The following is an 18,192-nucleotide window of genomic DNA, read 5'->3' on the forward strand; positions in this document are numbered from 1 at the left end:
GGTTGGCGGTAGTATTCTTGTCAGATTTTGACAACAACCATATAAATACATAACCCACGAGCCCTGCTTTATAAAGAGTTAAGCTGAGAGGAATATAACGAAAACTAAACAATCATGACTGATAGACAAGCCAATGACGCGGTCTTTTGTAAACTGCGGGATGGCCAATTCGCAAAAGCTATAAAGAACGAAAGATCGGAGAACAAAGCCCCTCGGAGAAATCTCTATCTATGCTAGATCAACTTTACAGCCATCTTTGATCTGGAGGACCAAGGTAACATTCTGCTTTTCAACACCAGTTAGTTCCACAGTCTCTGCTTCTGGAAGTCTGATATTCGGATATTTCTGCATGATCCGCACGATCGTGTAGGCCGCTTCAACGAGCGCAAAGTCAACTGTCGATTGTTAGTTTGGTTATTTGCCAATAATTGAAAAACACTCACGTCCTAAGCAAGTTCTAGGACCTCCACTAAATGGCAAGTAGCCCCATTGCTGGGTGATGGGGTCCTGGTTCAACGGCATATCTTCATCCCAGCGCTCAGGACGGAAGATCTCAGCATCCATACCATAAAGGTCTGGTCTGCGGTGAAGAGTATATACGCTGTATGCCACGGCAGAGCCTTTTGGAATTAAAACAGGGGACTTTCTGTCGGGTCCGCCTCCGGTGGGGAGGATGGTAGTGTTTTTCGCGGTTCGAGTGTTCACGGGCAACGAGGGATATAGACGGAGAGCTGGCACGATTAGCAAAGAGTTGGGGCATTGAAGACGATGATTATATCTCACTTTCTTTCATCACGTTCTGCAGGTAGTTCATTTTCCGCAAATCTGCCCTGTTTATGTCATCGCCTTTGTCCTTCAATTCGGCGACTTCTTCCCGTAGTTTTTGCATGGCGTGAGGGTGACGGACAAGGAGAAAGCTAAAATTAAATCGAGTCAGTACAGCACTCCATGACTGAGATTAATTCTTACAATGTCCAGGAAAGAAGGCAAGCCGTAGTGTCCCTGCCTGCAGCAAGAATGTTGACAATTTGGCCTCTCAGAGCATCACGGTCGGGACACTCTTTGGCAACTGAATTGAGAAAGTTGCCACTGCCATTTGACTTCTCCGTTGTCTCTGGCTTGAGGTTTCGATCGATGATCTGATCAGCGAATCGATGTACTCGTTCACACGCTTCACGGAATTCTCTACCGCCAATTAACCAATATAGATCTAATAGACGGAATCTCTCAACAACATATTTCTGGGCAGTGTCAAAGGCGCTTGCGAATGTGTTCTCCCCTGCGACAACTGGTGATCGCAATGTGTATGTCGATTCGCCGAACAAGAATGCAGACGTGACATCCAACGTGAGGCGGAAAAACAGAGGCTGTAAATCGACAACGCCTCCTTTCTGCGGAATCGCATTCAGCAGATCTTCCACTGGTTGCTTGAACACCTCTAGATTTTCATATGTCCTATAAAAGAGCTGAGGCTTGAGAATCTCGCGCGAATGCTTCCACGCTTCGCCTTCTTGCGTGAATATACCATCCCCGAACATGGGAAAAGTGATAGCTCGTCGCGGGCCATTGTCCCAGTCTAGATACACCATCAGTATCTAAATTGTGAAAGGAGTACTTTTATTCCGTACCGGCAAATTTTGAAGAGAGCATAGCTCGCAGGTTCGCGGGATCAACGGTGCCGAATGCGGGTGTCAATAGAAACACCTGCTGGAGGGTATATCCGGTTTGGCGAAAATGGAACAGAAACAGCTCCATTAAGCGAGATTCATTGCTTGCCCGGAAGATCTGCTCCAGCCTGTCAACCCCTAAGGGCCTTTGATTCTGGAGCATTGGTGGCGGAAGACATCCATGTTGGCGGGCAATGGCATCATATTCCTGCACAGTGTTAGCTCGGGTTTTCCACGCTCCCGACCTCGTGGCAGGTTTACCTGGCGATAGCGTCTAGCTCTATAAACACGATAGAGAATAAAACAAAGTAGGCTGATCAAGACAGACAGCAGTATATACATTTTCTCGTCAATTGAGGATAAACTTTCCAGGAAGCTTGCGACCTGAGCGCGCCGCGAGGCTGTTTAATTTGCACCTGCGGCGCAGTAACACGTGATGGGCACTCCGATGCAACCGTATTTTGGGCGGCAGACAGGAAGAGGGGGTTCTTGCATCCGGGCGCTTCAACATTCCCTCCGATTGGCGAGACGGAATGAAGCTATTCATATCCGCCAATGATCAACACGCCGCCGAGAAATCCGAGCAGGGGTGCATCGGCGGCCCGCTCCGGTTCGAAACAAATCAACACACAGCGGATGTCAGCCGACGCAAAGGCGCCCCCCTCTCATAAACAACGATGTGCAACATCTGATTGTGGAGCCTTTTGACCCAGACTTTGCTCGTCTTTCTGAGTTTTGAGGCGCGAAACCATAATGAAGCCTCGAGCGCCAAAGCAACATGTCCGTTACTGATTTGACGGAATGTGACGAGTCCATAGCAGCATCGTATGATCCTGTTATCGAGTGAGTGACGCCGTGTTCTGAAATTGAAGTAGATCGCAAACCTAATTTATTCATAAAGTATCGTGGCCGTCCATGGTTTATACGAAACAGGGCTGGAAACATGGAGTGACCCCAGTACAGGTCAAATATGGTTACGCGACCTTTTTCCGTTTCGAGAATATCGAACTCGAGTCCTCTCCTACGAATATGATGCCGATAGTCTCATCGCCCCGGGCGGGCCGGCGGCAAGTGGGATTTATGACGAATCTATCAGATTGGTGATGGAACTGGTGGCGGAGCGACGAATTCAAAGAGCGACCGAACGACCCATAATATTCATTTGCCATGGATTTGGTGGATTACTGGTTAAGCGAGCTTTATCCTTTTCTAATTCCAGGAAGGATCCTAAAGTCGAACACCAAAGGTCCATCTTTCGATCAACATATGGCATTTTGTTCATGGCAACCCCACATCATGGAATGCCCGGGGACTCTGTCTCATATACTCACTCGGAGAAATACTCAGGTCCCAGCCAATTTTCACTGACTTTGTTGGAGGGATCGGAAACGTTGGCGGAAATCAACGATCAGTTTGCGCCACTGGTGAAGATATTTTCAATTTACAATTTTTGGGAGCAGGCGGAAACCGACTTCGGGCATACAAAGGCAATAGTCGTGCCGAGGATGTCTGCAGCTCCACCAGAATGGAGCGATGTAGATAAATGCGGAGTGAATGCGACTCACTCCAGCATTGTGAAGTTCGGTCGCAAGGATTCACCCGGATACCGTCTGGTTTTCGCTGCGCTGGATAGCTATATCTCAAAAGCTGTTGAATCCATCCAGACAAGGTGGCAACAGGACACCGAAATAATGCAGCAACAACGAATCCATGAATTATCTGGCATTCAGGCATATCTACATTCCAACGCCAGCATACCGTCGAGATCAACTTCACCTATTCCTTCGATTCGCCTAGAAACAACGCCACAGGTCCCGATGTATCTTGATGTCTTACCTGATGAGAATATGATTCCATATAAACACACATACTGGATGGTCCCCCCTCAATCGGGATATTATGTTGGCAGACAAGAGCAAGCAGAACTTCTAACAGAACGTTTGAGAGACACCGGTATCAGAGCTCCCAAAATATGTGTGATATATGGGCTTCCAGGTTCTGGCAAGACTCGATTCTGTCTGAAGTATGCCGAAGAAAACCGCCAAAGGTGAGTAAGTCGTATTATCTATGATACCGCATCCGTGCTGATCTTTTTCTAAGGTACTGGGGACTTTTCTTGGTTGATTGTTCAACTGAGATCAACGCAGAGAATAGCTACAGCAACATAAGCCAGAAAGCTGGAAAGGGCGGCGAAGCAAGCGCGGCTCTAGAATGGCTATCCCAAACCTATGAGCCGTGGTTTTTAATCTTGGACAATGCCAATCATCCCGAAATGGATCTGTCAAGATTTATTCCGTCGGCTGGGAACGGTCATATTCTAGTGACCACCCGCAATCCGGGGGCTCGGATCTACAGTACCATCCAGTCGTTTCAATTCAAGGGCATGAACCCGGAGGAGGCGATCACTCTTCTTCTCCGCTTGGCGTATCCAGAAGGTGACCCGCAGTCATCCAATATAGCAAACCGGAAGCCAGCCGAAGAAATTGCTTCGGAACTGGGGTACCTGGCCCTCGCCCTTAAGCAGGCAGCTGCCACAATCCGCGAGAGCTTCTTGCCATTGGAACGGTACCTAGAATCTCTGCTTGGCTGTCGCAGAACATTGCTCAGTCGCCGGAGCATTCGCTGCGCTACAGATGCCAACATCATTGCTACCTGGGAGCTACCATTTCAGGAGATTACCAGTGGCACAACCCAGCGCTATCAAGATGCCGTTTGCTTGATTCACATATTCGCATTCATGCACTTTGCCTCCATTCCTGCAGACGTATTTTCCAGGGCGTCGGATGGTGTCAAAAGGATGAAGTTTACAGTCCAAATCCCTCCTCTCTTTGCGCCTAAATCAACACAAGAAGTCCAAGATCGAGTTCTAGCAGCAGCCCGAGTACTTTATGACCATTCGATTATCTCTATGTCTCGTGCAGATGATCCATTTTCCCGGTCAAGCCAGCGTATCTCAGCAGAACATTTCTCCCTGCATCCCGCTATACATCAATGGGCCCGAGAACGTTTGACCGAGTTACAGCAGCGCGATTGGTTAGATTTTACTGCTGCAATAATAGCCAGTTCAATCTCATTGCAGCTTGAGACATCCGGTCGCACATTCCGGAGACATCTGTTACCGCATATTGATGCATGTGTTTCCTTACTGAGAACAACATATTCGGACCTTCCCTGTACAGTCGAACATGCTTGTTTTCTTGAAAGGTTTGGCCTCGTCTATGCAGAGTTAGGTCTGTGGAAACGGGCTCGAGCGTTGCAAAACTCTGTGGTGGAGTTTCGAATCAAACGCCTCGGGAAATGGCATTGTGACACAATCAATGCGAAGCGTGCTCTGGCAAATACGTACTGGAATCTATTTGATATCCGAAAATGTGTCACGATCCAACGAGAGATATGGACGATGCAGTGGTGGGTCCGCCCATCGTTGTTATATTGGATTACTTGGCCTCCATGGCGACCACGCCACGTTTCGTACGGAATTGCATTGGATGATTTGACGCGTTCACTGTGGCTAGCTGGTCAGAGAAGCTTGTCCCAACGAGCTGGAGAGGCTGCAGTGAGGATCCTGGGGCTATATCTAGGAGAGGATGACCCGTTGACATTGAACGCTATGTTCAATCTGGCGAGGACCTATCTTCATTTAGGAAAACTCTCAGAAAGCCAGCAACTGCTCGAGATGGTGTTTGAGAAGCGCACACATTTCTTCGGCCCCGACCACCCTGACACACTGATGGTGCGAAACGAGCTTGGGATGAATTTGTGCGCCCAGAAAATCAATCTGGATGAAGCGGAACGCCACGTCATCGGTACGCTCGAGGGAAGGAAAAGGATTCTTGGTGAGGAACATGCCTATACGTTATGGTCGATCAATGATCTTTCCAAAATCTACTGCGAGCGTCGTCAATTTGCCGATGCAGCGCGCATCTTGGAAGAAATCGTTCCTACCGTTGTCCGTACCCTCGGCGAAGACCATGTGGGCATGATTATGACGAAAGGGAATCTCTGCAGAGCATACATATATTGCGAAAGATGGGAGGAAGCTGGTAAGTTGATCGAACAGCTTCATGACATTGTGCCACTCGAGCACCCGGACCGAACTCATCTCCAATGGGGCTACACATATGTCCTTTTGCACGAGGGGAGACTAGCCGAAGCGGAATCATGTTGTAACACACTTCTCTCAAGCATAGAAAAGCTTGGATCAGTCGACTTGGCGAGTCCACGAACCTTAGCAACTGCGGAGATCCTGTTAGCAATCCTTCATAAACAAGACCGAAAGGATGAGATCGTCCAGCTTAGAGCACGGTTTCCTGGTATAGGTGGCGAGGAAACCATGCAATCTATTGACCACATGCCATTGGGGCTTTTAAAGCGCTGGTTAGCAAGCTCGTCGACATCGATGTGAGCTTCTTAAGGTGTTGAGCCATACTAAAGTGTTTAATTGCTCTCGTGTTCACCCCTCGCGTCATACATGTCCCCACGCCCTGTTCAAGACACTGCCGAGCTGCAGAGGGCGGGGATGCTCTGTTTCCGGGGATAAAGACCCGCCATGTTCAGCAGTTTAGCTTGAGCTCAATACACACTACTTAGCCCTTACGAGCTTACCAGACAACTATATAGTTGTAGCGTCTTTATTCAATCTTCGTCTCCTAAATGCCTCCCAGCACTTTCTCTTACTCTATCGTCGATGTTTGGGCCAATCCGCCCGGCGTGAGTAGGCCTACTTGTGCAATATCAATATGGGATACTGACAAACAGATTGCAGCTGGGTACAGCCATCCTGAGACAGACAACCTCTTTACCTACAGCCATGCCGACCCTGAATGGGCCCGCCGCAAACGCAGCCCAGAGGAAGTCGTCGCGCTAATGGATGAGGCGGGAATCTCGCATATGTGCATGTCCGCCTGGCATCGTCCTGGACGTGCGACCTTCTCGAATGAAGATGTCGCCGAATACACACGAGCCTTTCCCGATCGCATTTTCGGCCTTGCGTCGGTCGACCTGCATGACCCAGTGAACGCGGTCAAAGAGTTAGAGCACTACGTCAAGGTTGAGGGATTCAAGGGCCTACGGATTGTGCCTTGGCTGTGGAGTCTCCCACCCACTGGGCCTCATTACTGGCCGCTGTTCGTGAAGTGCATTGAACTGGATATCCCATTTCTGACTCAGGTCGGTCATACCGGTCCCCTGTGTCCGAGTGAGGTCGGACGCCCCATTCCATACATCGATACGATTGCACTCAAGTTTCCCGACTTGAAGATCATCTGTGGACATATTGGATGGCCTTGGGCGGGGGATACCGTGAGCGTTGCGTGGAAGCATAAGAATGTCTATATTGATACCAGCGCGTGGTCGCCCAAGTACTATGCGCCGGAGTTTCTGCAGTTCGCGAACACAACTGGTCGGTATAAGTTCATGTTTGGTACTAACTTTCCACAGTTACAGTGGAAGGCGTGCGTCAATCATGTTCATGAGACACTGGTGGAGAAGGGTGCTTTGAGGAAGAGTGTTCTCGAGGACTTTATGGGTCGGAATGCTGTTCGTGTCTTGAAGCTGCCTGAACTGGGTAAACCGATGGCCAAATCTGTGCTGTGATTGAGGTATTCATAGTAGTCTAGCTTCTTCAATCTATACATTTGTCCTTCATGCTATCTTCATGATGTCGAGCTGCACCCTAGGGAACCAAGCCTCCCACATTAATTTCTACTTCCGTCAGGAATATCCCTGACCAAGGTCTCGAACTCTTCCAAATCCTCCTTAGAGACCGGATATGTGTACTCCTCCGATGGAAACTCTCTACCCTTCACCTCCTTCTTATACCTCTCAACCCCCCTCTTCGCCTCACCCCAAACATCCGCAAATGTCTTCACAAACCTCGGCACATGGCGTCCCTCCGGAAAATTCCCCAACATATCAAGCTGTACCAACACCTGTCCCGAGCATCCATTTCCAGAACCAATTCCAATAGTCGGAACTTGAAGCTGTCGAGTAACAATAGCAGCGACCTCTGCCGGCACCGCCTCGATCAGAATCATAAACGCGCCGGCCTCCTGCACTGCCTTTGCATCCTCCAGTACCTTGGCAGCCCCGGCGACCGTCTTGCCCTGCACGCGAAACCCACCAATCGAATGCTGCCGTTGCGGTGTTAGCCCAATATGCGCCATCACGGGGATCCCAGCGGTGGTGATGCATCGAACAGTCGGCGCCATCTCAGCGTCACATTCTAGCTTTATGGCTTTCATTCCGCCTTCTTTGACCATTCGGATAGCGGACTGCAGGGCTTGCTGGGGAGAGCACTCGTAGGAGCCCATGGGGAGGTCTCCGATCTAGAAACTCCCGTCAGTATCACACTCTTCTCTGCAGTTTTGCACCAGCACAGGACATACAGTAAAGGCAGACTTGACGGCCCTTGACACACTTCGACAATGAACTAGTATTTCGTCCATGGTGATCGAGTTGGTATCGTCCATTCCGAGTGCGACCATGGCCAGACTATCGCCAACCAGAACCACCTCTATCCCTGCGGCTTCGGCGACATGGCCACTTGGGAAGTCAGTAGCGGTGAGGACAGCAATTGGCTCTCCGCGTCGATGGAGTGATTGCAATGTTTTGATGGTGACCTTTTTGCGCGGTTCAGTGGAAGCAGATGAGATTGGAGACTGGCAGCTTTGCCGGATTGGTTGGAGCGTCGGGGGCAGGCGTGTAGATGAATAGGCTGTACTAGGTTTAAAAAGCGAGAAAGGCAATCTTGAAGGCCTTATATATATCGGAAAAGGCATTTTTTTTGGAAAGTATGGACATTGCTGGAGAGTAAAAAGAAAGGCTAATGTAACTGAGTGAGGAATTTGAGAAGGTACAAAAGTATGATCGCTCTGGTTCTTATAAACTTGCTGGCGTTCTGGTATATGCGGCGTACTTCGCAGTATCGCGATATGGGTCCTTCAATGCCTGTGCGCTCTCTGATAGGTAAGAGGAATCATGCTCGTGCCGGCATGGATTGCTTCATTTTATATGGATGCTGCCCAGGCTCAAGTCGCAAATGCCGAGATTGTACGCGGTAAACTCCCCAACATTGGTTAAGGCTGGCTTTAAAGAGTAATATAATACGCTTTAGGGTCCAAAGTATTGCCTGAAGAGACCAAATCTGTAATGTTATTTGGCTTGATTTACGGAGACAGACCACTATAAAGATCGTCGGCAATATGTTTTGCTACTGAAGATCGAGGGCCTAACGGAATGCAGACTCCTTAGTTCACCGAGTACCTCTATTCTCTGCGATTAGGGCAAATATATACACCGAAGCATCGTTGAAATCAATCCAAGCAAAATCGCCATCATTGAATCAGGCCGAGTTCGGACACGGATATCGTCGCTGATCCTCGGCTAGTGGGTCTCCGTGACACAGGGCGCGCATTGATTATAAAACTCTGGCAAGTAATCGGAGCTTCTTTTTCAGTAGCTTTCTAATTTTTGAGCTTAGATAATAAATAAAATTCGTAGTAAAGATAGGATAAGATGTAGATTGTGAAGATGATACCCCAGAATATCATGACATCATCACCCAGACTTGACGTTGATGAAGCCTCAATCTCAAGAGTAAACACGAAGCGGAACCGTGGATCCGAGACCAGTGCTTAATGTCACTCAAAGGGCGCAGGGACCCACGGCCTCCTTCCATTCTTCTTTCGACTCTGCCAGCCCCTTACAGGATGAGTCACGTCGACGAAAGCTTCTCCAAATTCTGCGAAGACGTGCTGTCCCTGCCTCATATCGGTTCTCCGAGCCCCCCGTCTAGTAATGCTGTTCCTTTTGATCCTCTGCTAGGATTGTCGCTGGGGGACTCGCAGGTCGTCACCTACGAGGCCGATATCAACGAATCACCCGCCGCGTTTGAGTCTGTCGCCTTTGTGCGATCAGCATCGACGCACGCGTCTGAGTCCCCGGGCCTCGATCGCTGGTGTCCTCATGGCGTGAATGCAGGTTGCTCTTGCCGAGCGTCTTCTCGAGATGCTGGGCCCCCTGCAGGCGACAGCTCTAGTCTGCAATCTTCTCAATCGTTCCATGCTGGCTCTGCAAGAGGGAGTCGGGGGGGATCTGCCTCGTCAAGCAGAGCCTCGTCCAGCCAGAAAAGGAAATACCAGCGACTGGACACTCATGCCGTGAGGATCTTAAATTCATGGCTGTATCAGCACCAGGAATATCCCTATCCAACTGACGAGGAAAAGGATGAACTGGCGGAACAAACTGGACTCAGCAAGACACAAATCGCCAATTGGTTCACCAACGCGCGACGACGCAGACTGATCGGATCACTCCAAACCCCATCAACAGACCAGGTCAACAGCGCTTTCCTATCACCGCTCGAACGATGGAAACACTCGCCGCCCGAGACCGAAGCAGCTGCTACGTCAGACATCATGCGCGCGCTGGCAGACACGCCATATTCATCCGATCAAAGCTCGACTCAGGGTGGTGTACCTCTAGACGGCGGGTCGAGTAACAGTTCAAACAGTTCGTTCTTATTCGGGGCGCCTTCCATCGAACACAGCCAGTCGTCGGGCTCCGACATATCATATCAACATTCTCACACCTCGACTCCCTTTCAGCGCCCACCGACGCCTCTTCCCAGCATGAGAACCCGGCGTCGTCGCCGCAAACCCCCTCGCCCGATGGAGTCGATAAAGCACCGCAAAGAGCACGGAACACGCCCCTATCAATGCACATTCTGCTCCGATGCATTCCGCAACAAATACGACTGGCAACGACATGAAAAGGCCCTGCATATACCCGTCGATCGATGGCTCTGCGCTCCCGACGGTGGGATCATCGAAGCGAACGGGGAGAACACATGCGCCTTCTGCCGCGAGGTAATCACCGATCCGGAGCACCTCGAAACGCACAACTATCTCGCCTGTCGAACAAAGCCACCTGAGAAACGAACGTTCCTCCGCAAAGACCACCTTCGACAACATCTCCGACTGACACATGACGTCGACTATCACGTCTCCATGGATAACTGGCGGGACTCAACAACGCGATTGATCTCCCGCTGCGGATTCTGCGCCACGACGTTCGAAACCTGGGAAGAAAGAGTCGAGCACATAGCCGACCACTTCAAACGAGGCGCGGACATGAACCAATGGAAAGGCGAGTGGGGGTTCGAGCCGGATGTGCAGCGTCTCGTGGAGAACGCGATGCCGCCGTATCTGATCGGTCAGGAGCGACGCACAATGGATCCGTGGAAGACCAGCAGCGCGTTGAGAACGCTCGAAGACGAACCGTCCGTTCTTGCCAACGAAGCACCAAATGCTCTGAGTCGGTACACGGGGCTCCGGCAAGCACTTCATGAGTATCTCCGTGAGCAGATGGCCGCTGGGGTTCATCCTTCTGACCAGATGGTCCAGGACCAGGCTCGTCTGATTGCGTACGGCGATGACGATCCCTGGAATCAGACCTATGCTGATGATCCGGCCTGGATCGAGGCGCTTCGGAGGGAGGTTGGCTTGGCAGACTCTATCATGATCGATGATCGATCGCCTTTAGATGCGCCTGGCGCCCCTGAATTCCCCGAGATGCCCGGAATTGGACTTCGGTGGGATGCCATAGATCCAACACTCCATGGATTATGACAGGCGTTCTGTTTTGACGAGACAAGCATTCCCCAAGCCAAAATTGGACAAGTTCAGGAAATAATGCATGAATGACTTTTTTCTTCCAACAAACAGCATGAAATTGTATAGCCGTTCTACAGATAATTTGAATCCAATTCCATGGCGGAGACGTGTACTGACACCCTGAAAACAATATGCCAGAGAAGACAGAATCAGATGAACATCAAAATCCGTCCGTATGGAAAGAATAATCCGAAGATAGAGTATCGGTTCTCACCCCATCCTTGCCATCTCTCTCTCATCTGCTACTTGTAGGGACTATTTTTAGCTTCCTCAGATTAGTCTCGCGCTCTTGGATGTTGGTTGATTTAGATCCGAGCACCACATCTCTTGTAGGGTGTCGAGGTGCGTCCGGGGCGAAACGAGACAAGCTTTGGTGTCAGAGTGAGACTCGAGTGAGCGGCTGAGCCCAGACAACGAGACTCCAAAACATCGCGAGTTGAGCTCGCCGAATTCATTTGGCACGGCCGGCGCGCAGGTGACTCGAGCTAAGCCGAACAGGGAAGGCAGCGTAGGAATCGCATTAGTCCAGATGTGGTTAGTGCCAGATGACCCAGACAAACCCTATGAAGAACAGACTGACGACAGCAGAGTATGCTGAAGGTCCCCAGTTTACTGTGTAAGTGTTTGCAAGGGCACTGTACAAGAGAATTCTATCAGTGCCTGCCAACGAAAGGATCTGTTCTTGGCCCGTCTGGGGAGAGTCTCACAAAATGTCCGTCCAAGGGGTACCTAACCCGAAACCCCATCCAAGACAGTATAACGCTCAGGCTTGCTTATCAGGCAACTGTCGCCGACCTCATGGACCTGGAATGACATCCAATTCGCAAACCAAATGGCCCCAAGAATAGCTGATCAAGCATTCATCAGTTGGAGACTAGCTAGAAATAAGTGTTTTGGCCCCCAACCGCCCATCACCTAGTCACCGCCGTCGCAAAATCTCTTCCCGAGACGGTCTCATCCACGAAACACGCCACGGCCCTGATCCAAACTCTGCTCAATACTCCGCAGAGAATCCGATCGAATGGACTTGATCGTAGCCGGGGCCTATTTGTCAAGTCCTTCCGATCCCACCGCATACGGAGGACTCCGTTTGATGATAGATAACTCCGCAAACTCCACTGCGACAAGGCTGAGCCTCTATTCCGTATCCGTAGAATATCCCCTGTAACCAATAGCACCATGAAGCTTTAACGGCTGTGGGCCTGGGAAATTGCACTTCAAAGTGCCTTCAACAGCAGCAAATCACAACCCGCGGATCCGTGCGAAACGAAGGAATCGCGTGGTTTAAAGCCACAAGGGAGGAAATATCAGACGCCGATCGCGCGAAGGATCAGCGTATTTGCCTGAAACGCGATGGCGCACCGGCTAGCTGAGCTCCTGCGGTCCATGAGCGGGTCTCTTTAGCATTGAGGGATGAGAGAATCACGAATTGACTATCGAACGGGCGGTGTCTAGCTGCTCCCCCTTCCCGATGTTTCCGCTGTTGGATTTCTTTCCCACGGTTCGGGTCGCTGGGTTTTTGTTTTGTTCTATTTTCCCAGCTCCATTCCTGATGCAATAGTGATTACCGTCTTGGTGTTGAGCCGAGTGGAGGACTTGGACTACTTTATCCTCTCCTGATTTTTAGCAACGACCGATCATGACGACGACTTTGCCTACGGCGACAACGACAAACGGGCCCCCGCCGTCGGTTCGGGCCCTGACGACGACTTTCACGCCCGCGCCGACATGCACGGATAACTTCTACATGCTGCCGTACGCGGCCAGCGGATTCGCCTGTATGGTTGGCGATACGTCCTCGCCGTGCCAGTATCTTCATCTTGGGCCGTCCACGGCGAGCGACTGTATGCCGCCCGACTGGAGCACGGGGACAGACGCTTATTACTCCCCCGGTGTGTGCCCGACTGGATACACGGAGGCTTGCTCGAATTTGGTCAGCGTTGGGACGGTAACGGAGACCAGAGCGACGTGTTGTCCCAGGTACGTGCTTCGCTAGCCCCACGAAGACAAGCGAACAAGCAGGCAGTATCTAACAGACTTGGCAGCTCGTACATCTGCCAAACAGACACCTACTGGCCCTGGTATGCCGACAACGGGTGCACGAAGATCGTCGACAGCACCGAAGTATACACCTACACGACCGATGACCCCGACGACGGACTCATCACCACGACCTCCGAGGACAAATACGGAGTCAACGCGTACGCCGTCACGATTCGATACCAATCCGCCGATAAGCTCCCTCCGACCACTTCGGCGACAACCACGTCCGCTCCGACATCAACCACGTCTTCTACCACGTCAACAACCTCCTCCGCGGCAACCTCTTCACCGGACTCGAGCGGGCTGTCCAGCGGCGCCAAGGCAGGAATCGGAGTGGGCGTGGCGGCCGGCGTTGTTCTCCTGCTGGTCGCTGTGGGATTCTGGTTGTTTCGTCGTCGGAAGGCGAACGCTGCTGCTGCTGTCGCTCCCACCACCGCGGCACCTGGCACCAACGGGATGCATAACCCGGCGGAATCGAGTCAATACGTGAAGCACGAGCTGGCTGGCGCGCAAATTCATCCAATGCCAGAGCTTGCGGGGAGCCAGCTTTATCCCGGTCAGGCGGTTTCTCATCACGTGCCGGCGCCGGAGCCAGTCGAGCTGGGGACGGGGAGAGAATGATGAGATTGTCTGTCAAACGGCGACGACGTCCGTCTGATGAGCCTTCGAGGTGATATTTGACCTGTTTTCTGGTCGGTGTGCAAGCCCGAACCAGCTGCACTTCTGTTCTGATTCATATACCCCTTTTGTAGTAGCATAGCACCCTTGTTAATAAACGTTCGCTGAGCCTTGATGGATATGAGCGCTGCGCAAACACGCAGTAATTAATTGAATAATCGTCATTATAAATTCCATGTGATATGAACCGGAACACCCCACAAGATACGATAATTGAAACGTCCTCGATCGATAGCAAGGAACGGCAAAATACCGAAGAAAGAGCACATTCAGTTCGCATCCAACGGCCTAATAATAAGCCACAGAGCCTTTCTCAACCCCGTCTCCTCCTCTTCGGCAGGAGACCTCGCGTCCGCCGAAGACTCCGCCTGGGGTGGATTATTCCTCTTCTTCAACGCCGCGTTAAAGCGCGTCAATTTGGACTTGGTCGTCCACGGCAGAATCTCCAGCTCCAGATCCGCGATCCACGGCTGTAGGATTTTGACCCGTCGCTGCTGCAGGTCCAAGTCCTGGATATTCTCCCTCATATAGTCGCCGGACTCGTTCAGGAGGCGTTGCAAAAGAGGCGTCTGGCGACTGACTTTGCCCTGAGAGTCCAGGATCGGGATATTGGCCACGTGAGCCAGGGCGTCCAGCTTGGCGATTTCGACCTTCAAGCCACGGGGTCCGAAGATATCCTTGTTTGCTTGACGAATGGCCGAGTCGGTGCGACTCTTCGAGACGCCCTGGCTGCCTAGGTTGGCTAGTCCGCTGACCGCGGAGCCGATCCAGTGCAGGGGGAAGAGAATCGGAACGGACTGCAGTATCCCGCCCGTTGCGTCTAGGACCTGTAGCGGAGGGCTTGCAGCGACGACTTTGTTCAGCTGGTCCAGGAAGGAGAGGAAGGATTCTCGCGGGAGGTTGTAGTCGGTGAGGATGGGGGCGTAGGCGCGCGTGAACGCAGAGTTGCTGGAGGGACCGACAGCGGGGATGGCAATTGGTTTGTTTCGCTGCGAGGGTGATGTCGGGGCTGGTGGGAACGTCGACCGCTGCGTCTCGGGTCCAGGGGTTGTTGTATATGGTGGGGGATCGAAGCTGGGATTGGAGGTATTGGCCGGGCCGGGGATGGAAGGGTCATCGGATTCGGCATGTCGGCCTAGGTCTTCGAAGGGATTCTGAGATTTTTCACTGGCCATGATGGACGTTGATTGTGAACAGCTGTAGAAGGCCAGGAGCAGGAAACTGGAGGAGTGAGAACGAAAAATCAGGGCGATGGGAAGAGAAAGATAGACAAAGAGCCGCCTTACTCTTAAGGCTCCAGCAATGCCGACCCGCCGCCCCACTCGGGCAGCCGAGCAAATCAGCATCCACTTGCCTGATCGAGAATGCACCGCGAGGCTCCGGAGAGTAAATAAATACGAAAGATAAGCTCTAGCAGTTGGAAAATTATATTTTGAAGTTGGCTATGGTTCTTCCATTAAGTCGCTTGCAGCTTGGGTGCGACATTTGCCTTCCGTGCTGTTATTCCGTAGTTGATCCCCAATATATATTTCCGAATTGTCCCTGTTGATGTGAATATGTAGGAATTCAGCGAGATTCCGGATGCCTACCGGAGCGTTCCGCTGACCTATCCCAAGATGATGTCATTCGATCATGTTTTATGGGAGGTTCCATTAGTTGATCACCGCCTTGATCAGCATAAATAGGGCCTTTCTGCGTGTATCTAGAGCTTCATCTTCAACAACCTTTCATCTATCTGTTTTCTAGTCAATTGAATTGTTCTATCGTGGACCACCCCCCTCTGCCAATTTCCTACAGAATATTAGTCGCTCGACTTTTGGTATAGGGTCAGAAAAACAAGAATAAATGAAAACAAAAATAAATTAAAGTAATTTAATGAATTAAAATAAAAGAAGAGAATATCTACACCATATTACTGCTGATGATGAAAGGAATCATAATGTACATCAAGCGATTTGAACTCATTTTCGAAGTAATGCATACTCAAACTTTGAATCCACGCTCCTTTTAGCCTTAGATAGCAATACCTGACCTTGAGTACTAAGTGAATTGGTGCCAGCGCCGGCAAGTACAATACCCTCGATTACGGTCAGGTACGCCTCCAGCTGAAGGCGCACCACACGACACCAAAGCTCACTGTGACCTGCAGTCTTGTAGCAGGGTACAATATCCAAGCCAACAAGGTACTGCCCAGATCGCAGCGCTGCGTGCAACAATTATTTTCTCCGTGCAAGAATGGCTTTATAATCAACAAAAAACACAGCGGCTGCAGGCTGGTTGCCGGAGCAAACAGGCTCAAATAGCGCCTTTTGGACCATATCGAGCGGTAATTGATCTTTGGCGCCGCGTTCGAGAATGAGTTCAATACATGAAAACTGGCCCCAGATTACAGCCTGAGCGAGGGGAGTTCTACCAAGTCCATCGATCGCGGCAACATTTGCGCCATAGTCGATGAGAACTTCTACCGAGGCCATGTCACCCCATCTAGCTGCAAGATGAAGCGGAGTCATTCCATCCTTTCCCGCCATATTGACGTCGGCGCCCTGCTCGAGCAGCACCCGGACACGCTCAACAGCGCCACTCCACGCAGCATGATACAGAGCAGTTTGGTTCCGTTCATCTCTGGCATGGATATCGGAGCCCCACTCAATGAGCAGCTTCATCGAATCCACATTGCCGTGTTGAGCAGCATGCATGAGCGGAGTTTGCATAGCGTTGTATGCACTACATTCAATGTGAACACTGGCCCCGTGGGAGAGCAGTAACTCCACGATATCGGTATATTTGCCGCTGATTGCGAGACAAAGAGGATTATGCAATTGCCACAAGACTTTCTTGTCCTGAGAAGGTGCTGCGTTGATATTCGGTGGGTTTGCGGCCAGGCATTTTTCGACAATGTCGCGGCGGCCGTACTGGGCGCCGAAAGCCAACGCATAGGCGTTATCGTGGTGGACATTATAAAAATACAAGTAGCTGGCTAGAACACCGTGTAGCCGTCGATTGGCGCGACTTAAGTGACCGATGTCTGCTTGGCTGCGCAGAAACTCTGCGATATAGAGCAAAATTTCGTTTGGGAGATCCGATAAAGAGATGGTCATCACGACTTTTGGACCTGAGTAGAATCCAAGAAGATGACAGCGAGCGAGAAACCTCGCTACGGCGTAGGCTTCTTTGAGCAGCGTCCAGAATGAGGAATCCGCACGGCTGGATCAAGATTATGGAAGATATGAGGGCCAATGGCAGACCTGCAACGGATTGAACAGAAAGTATATATGAAATTAGAGTTATCAACCATGTGGCGTTAGATTGAAGCACATGATGGGGGAGAAAAGGGGAAAAGACCCCCATGGGAAAGCCATGGCAGGGATAGCGAGCGGAGGGATCTGGAGAACGGCTGCCTGCGGGTGCCTGAACTTAGAGGCAGCAGCGTCGAACCTCAGGCATCCGCCCGCAAATTCCGAAGATGCATTTACGTTGATTCTCAATAATACTCATCAATCGAGACAAAGAAAAGTCGGAATATATAGAGACCATGTCGGACTTATACTCTATTATATCTATATGGGATTTGGTGAAGAATCGAAGGGGTAGTAGCCGAACGAGCATAAGAAAAGGATCCTACTCAATGTTGAGCCCGACAGATTGAGAAAATCTTTGGATTGGGAGAAATCCAAGGTTCTCTTCGACTGTGACTTTTTGCCCTCTTCATATACAAAGAATGGTGGATCTCCCTACGGGCCATTGTGTGGATCTGGAGGGAGCCAGACCATATCGAGCACCCAGCATAAGTGGATCGGCATGTTGAGGAGGCTCTGACAGCCAGGTGTTATGATTGGCGTGTTGCTGTTTTGATTCCGAGCTGTCGATATAACTGGCAATATTCGGCCTACCGTAAACACCTCAAAGCCCTGTCTATCGTTAACAAGCTGATAACAGATCAAATAGAAAAGAGCGACCGCTCCAGTGCTCGACCAGTGGAAGTTTAAGAAACCACCTAAATATATCCGACGACGTGGGGCAGCACAGGCTAGTCGTTGCCCAAGGACACGGGTGGTTGGATCCCCAGATATTTCATATTGGGGCGAGTGTTCCTGAGATCCGTCCGGAACTACTCAAATCACACAGTTGGA

General features: G+C 50.8%; 7 protein-coding genes across 7 annotated transcripts; 4 read left to right on the forward strand and 3 right to left on the reverse strand.

Moving 5' to 3' along the window:
- Nucleotides 1–228: 228 nt before the first annotated feature.
- On the reverse strand, nucleotides 229–2,009 carry P170DRAFT_477360 (cytochrome P450; the record flags this gene model as incomplete). Its single annotated transcript, XM_024853449.1, has 6 exons — nucleotides 229–395; nucleotides 444–731; nucleotides 784–917; nucleotides 970–1,576; nucleotides 1,629–1,875; nucleotides 1,929–2,009. 6 exons carry the CDS (start codon nucleotides 2,007–2,009, stop codon nucleotides 229–231), a joined length of 1,524 nt encoding a protein of 507 aa, XP_024701782.1.
- Nucleotides 2,010–2,559: 550 nt separating this feature from the next.
- On the forward strand, nucleotides 2,560–6,196 carry P170DRAFT_216994 (uncharacterized protein). The gene is made up of 2 exons (XM_024842839.1): nucleotides 2,560–3,714; nucleotides 3,768–6,196. Exons 1-2 carry the CDS (start codon nucleotides 2,771–2,773, stop codon nucleotides 6,070–6,072), a joined length of 3,249 nt encoding a protein of 1,082 aa, XP_024701783.1. The 5' UTR covers nucleotides 2,560–2,770; the 3' UTR covers nucleotides 6,073–6,196.
- On the forward strand, nucleotides 6,169–7,295 carry P170DRAFT_216983 (amidohydrolase family protein). The gene is made up of 2 exons (XM_024842838.1): nucleotides 6,169–6,377; nucleotides 6,433–7,295. Exon 2 carries the CDS (start codon nucleotides 6,534–6,536, stop codon nucleotides 7,260–7,262), a length of 729 nt encoding a protein of 242 aa, XP_024701784.1. The 5' UTR covers nucleotides 6,169–6,377; nucleotides 6,433–6,533; the 3' UTR covers nucleotides 7,263–7,295.
- Nucleotides 7,296–7,363: 68 nt separating this feature from the next.
- P170DRAFT_498349 (3-methyl-2-oxobutanoate hydroxymethyltransferase) lies at nucleotides 7,364–8,740 on the reverse strand (the record flags this gene model as incomplete). Its single annotated transcript, XM_024854130.1, has 3 exons — nucleotides 7,364–7,993; nucleotides 8,054–8,382; nucleotides 8,722–8,740. The coding sequence occupies 3 exons, from the start codon at nucleotides 8,738–8,740 to the stop codon at nucleotides 7,364–7,366; spliced, it is 978 nt and encodes a 325-aa protein (XP_024701785.1).
- Nucleotides 8,741–9,376: 636 nt separating this feature from the next.
- Nucleotides 9,377–11,411, forward strand: P170DRAFT_498350 (uncharacterized protein; the record flags this gene model as incomplete). The annotated part of the gene is made up of 3 exons (XM_024854131.1): nucleotides 9,377–9,495; nucleotides 9,778–11,164; nucleotides 11,211–11,411. The coding sequence occupies 3 exons, from the start codon at nucleotides 9,377–9,379 to the stop codon at nucleotides 11,271–11,273; spliced, it is 1,569 nt and encodes a 522-aa protein (XP_024701786.1). The 3' UTR covers nucleotides 11,274–11,411.
- A 1,373-nt stretch (nucleotides 11,412–12,784) lies between these two features.
- P170DRAFT_511244 (uncharacterized protein) lies at nucleotides 12,785–14,005 on the forward strand (the record flags this gene model as incomplete). The annotated part of the gene is made up of 2 exons (XM_024854867.1): nucleotides 12,785–13,321; nucleotides 13,387–14,005. Exons 1-2 carry the CDS (start codon nucleotides 12,981–12,983, stop codon nucleotides 14,003–14,005), a joined length of 960 nt encoding a protein of 319 aa, XP_024701787.1. The 5' UTR covers nucleotides 12,785–12,980.
- Nucleotides 14,006–14,236: 231 nt separating this feature from the next.
- On the reverse strand, nucleotides 14,237–15,309 carry P170DRAFT_217005 (uncharacterized protein). Its single transcript, XM_024842840.1, has one exon. The coding sequence runs from the start codon at nucleotides 15,235–15,237 to the stop codon at nucleotides 14,332–14,334; it is 906 nt and encodes a 301-aa protein (XP_024701788.1). The 5' UTR covers nucleotides 15,238–15,309; the 3' UTR covers nucleotides 14,237–14,331.
- Between the last annotated feature and the right edge of the window lie 2,883 nt (nucleotides 15,310–18,192).

Source organism: Aspergillus steynii (assembly GCF_002849105.1).
Source record: "Aspergillus steynii IBT 23096 chromosome Unknown P170scaffold_6, whole genome shotgun sequence".
Classification (NCBI taxonomy): Eukaryota; Fungi; Ascomycota; class Eurotiomycetes; order Eurotiales; family Aspergillaceae; genus Aspergillus; species Aspergillus steynii.

Bases quoted from the DNA above. Each gene is read 5' to 3' on its own strand.
- P170DRAFT_217005 (XM_024842840.1), bottom strand. From the start codon at position 15,237: ATGGCCAGTGAAAAATCTCAGAATCCCTTCGAAGACCTAGGCCGACAT.
- P170DRAFT_216983 (XM_024842838.1), top strand. From the start codon at position 6,534: ATGGATGAGGCGGGAATCTCGCATATGTGCATGTCCGCCTGGCATCGT.
- P170DRAFT_216994 (XM_024842839.1), top strand. From the start codon at position 2,771: ATGGAACTGGTGGCGGAGCGACGAATTCAAAGAGCGACCGAACGACCC. The intron at 3,715-3,767 runs GTGAGTAAGTCG...TCTTTTTCTAAG, and splicing joins GCCGAAGAAAACCGCCAAAG to GTACTGGGGACTTTTCTTGG.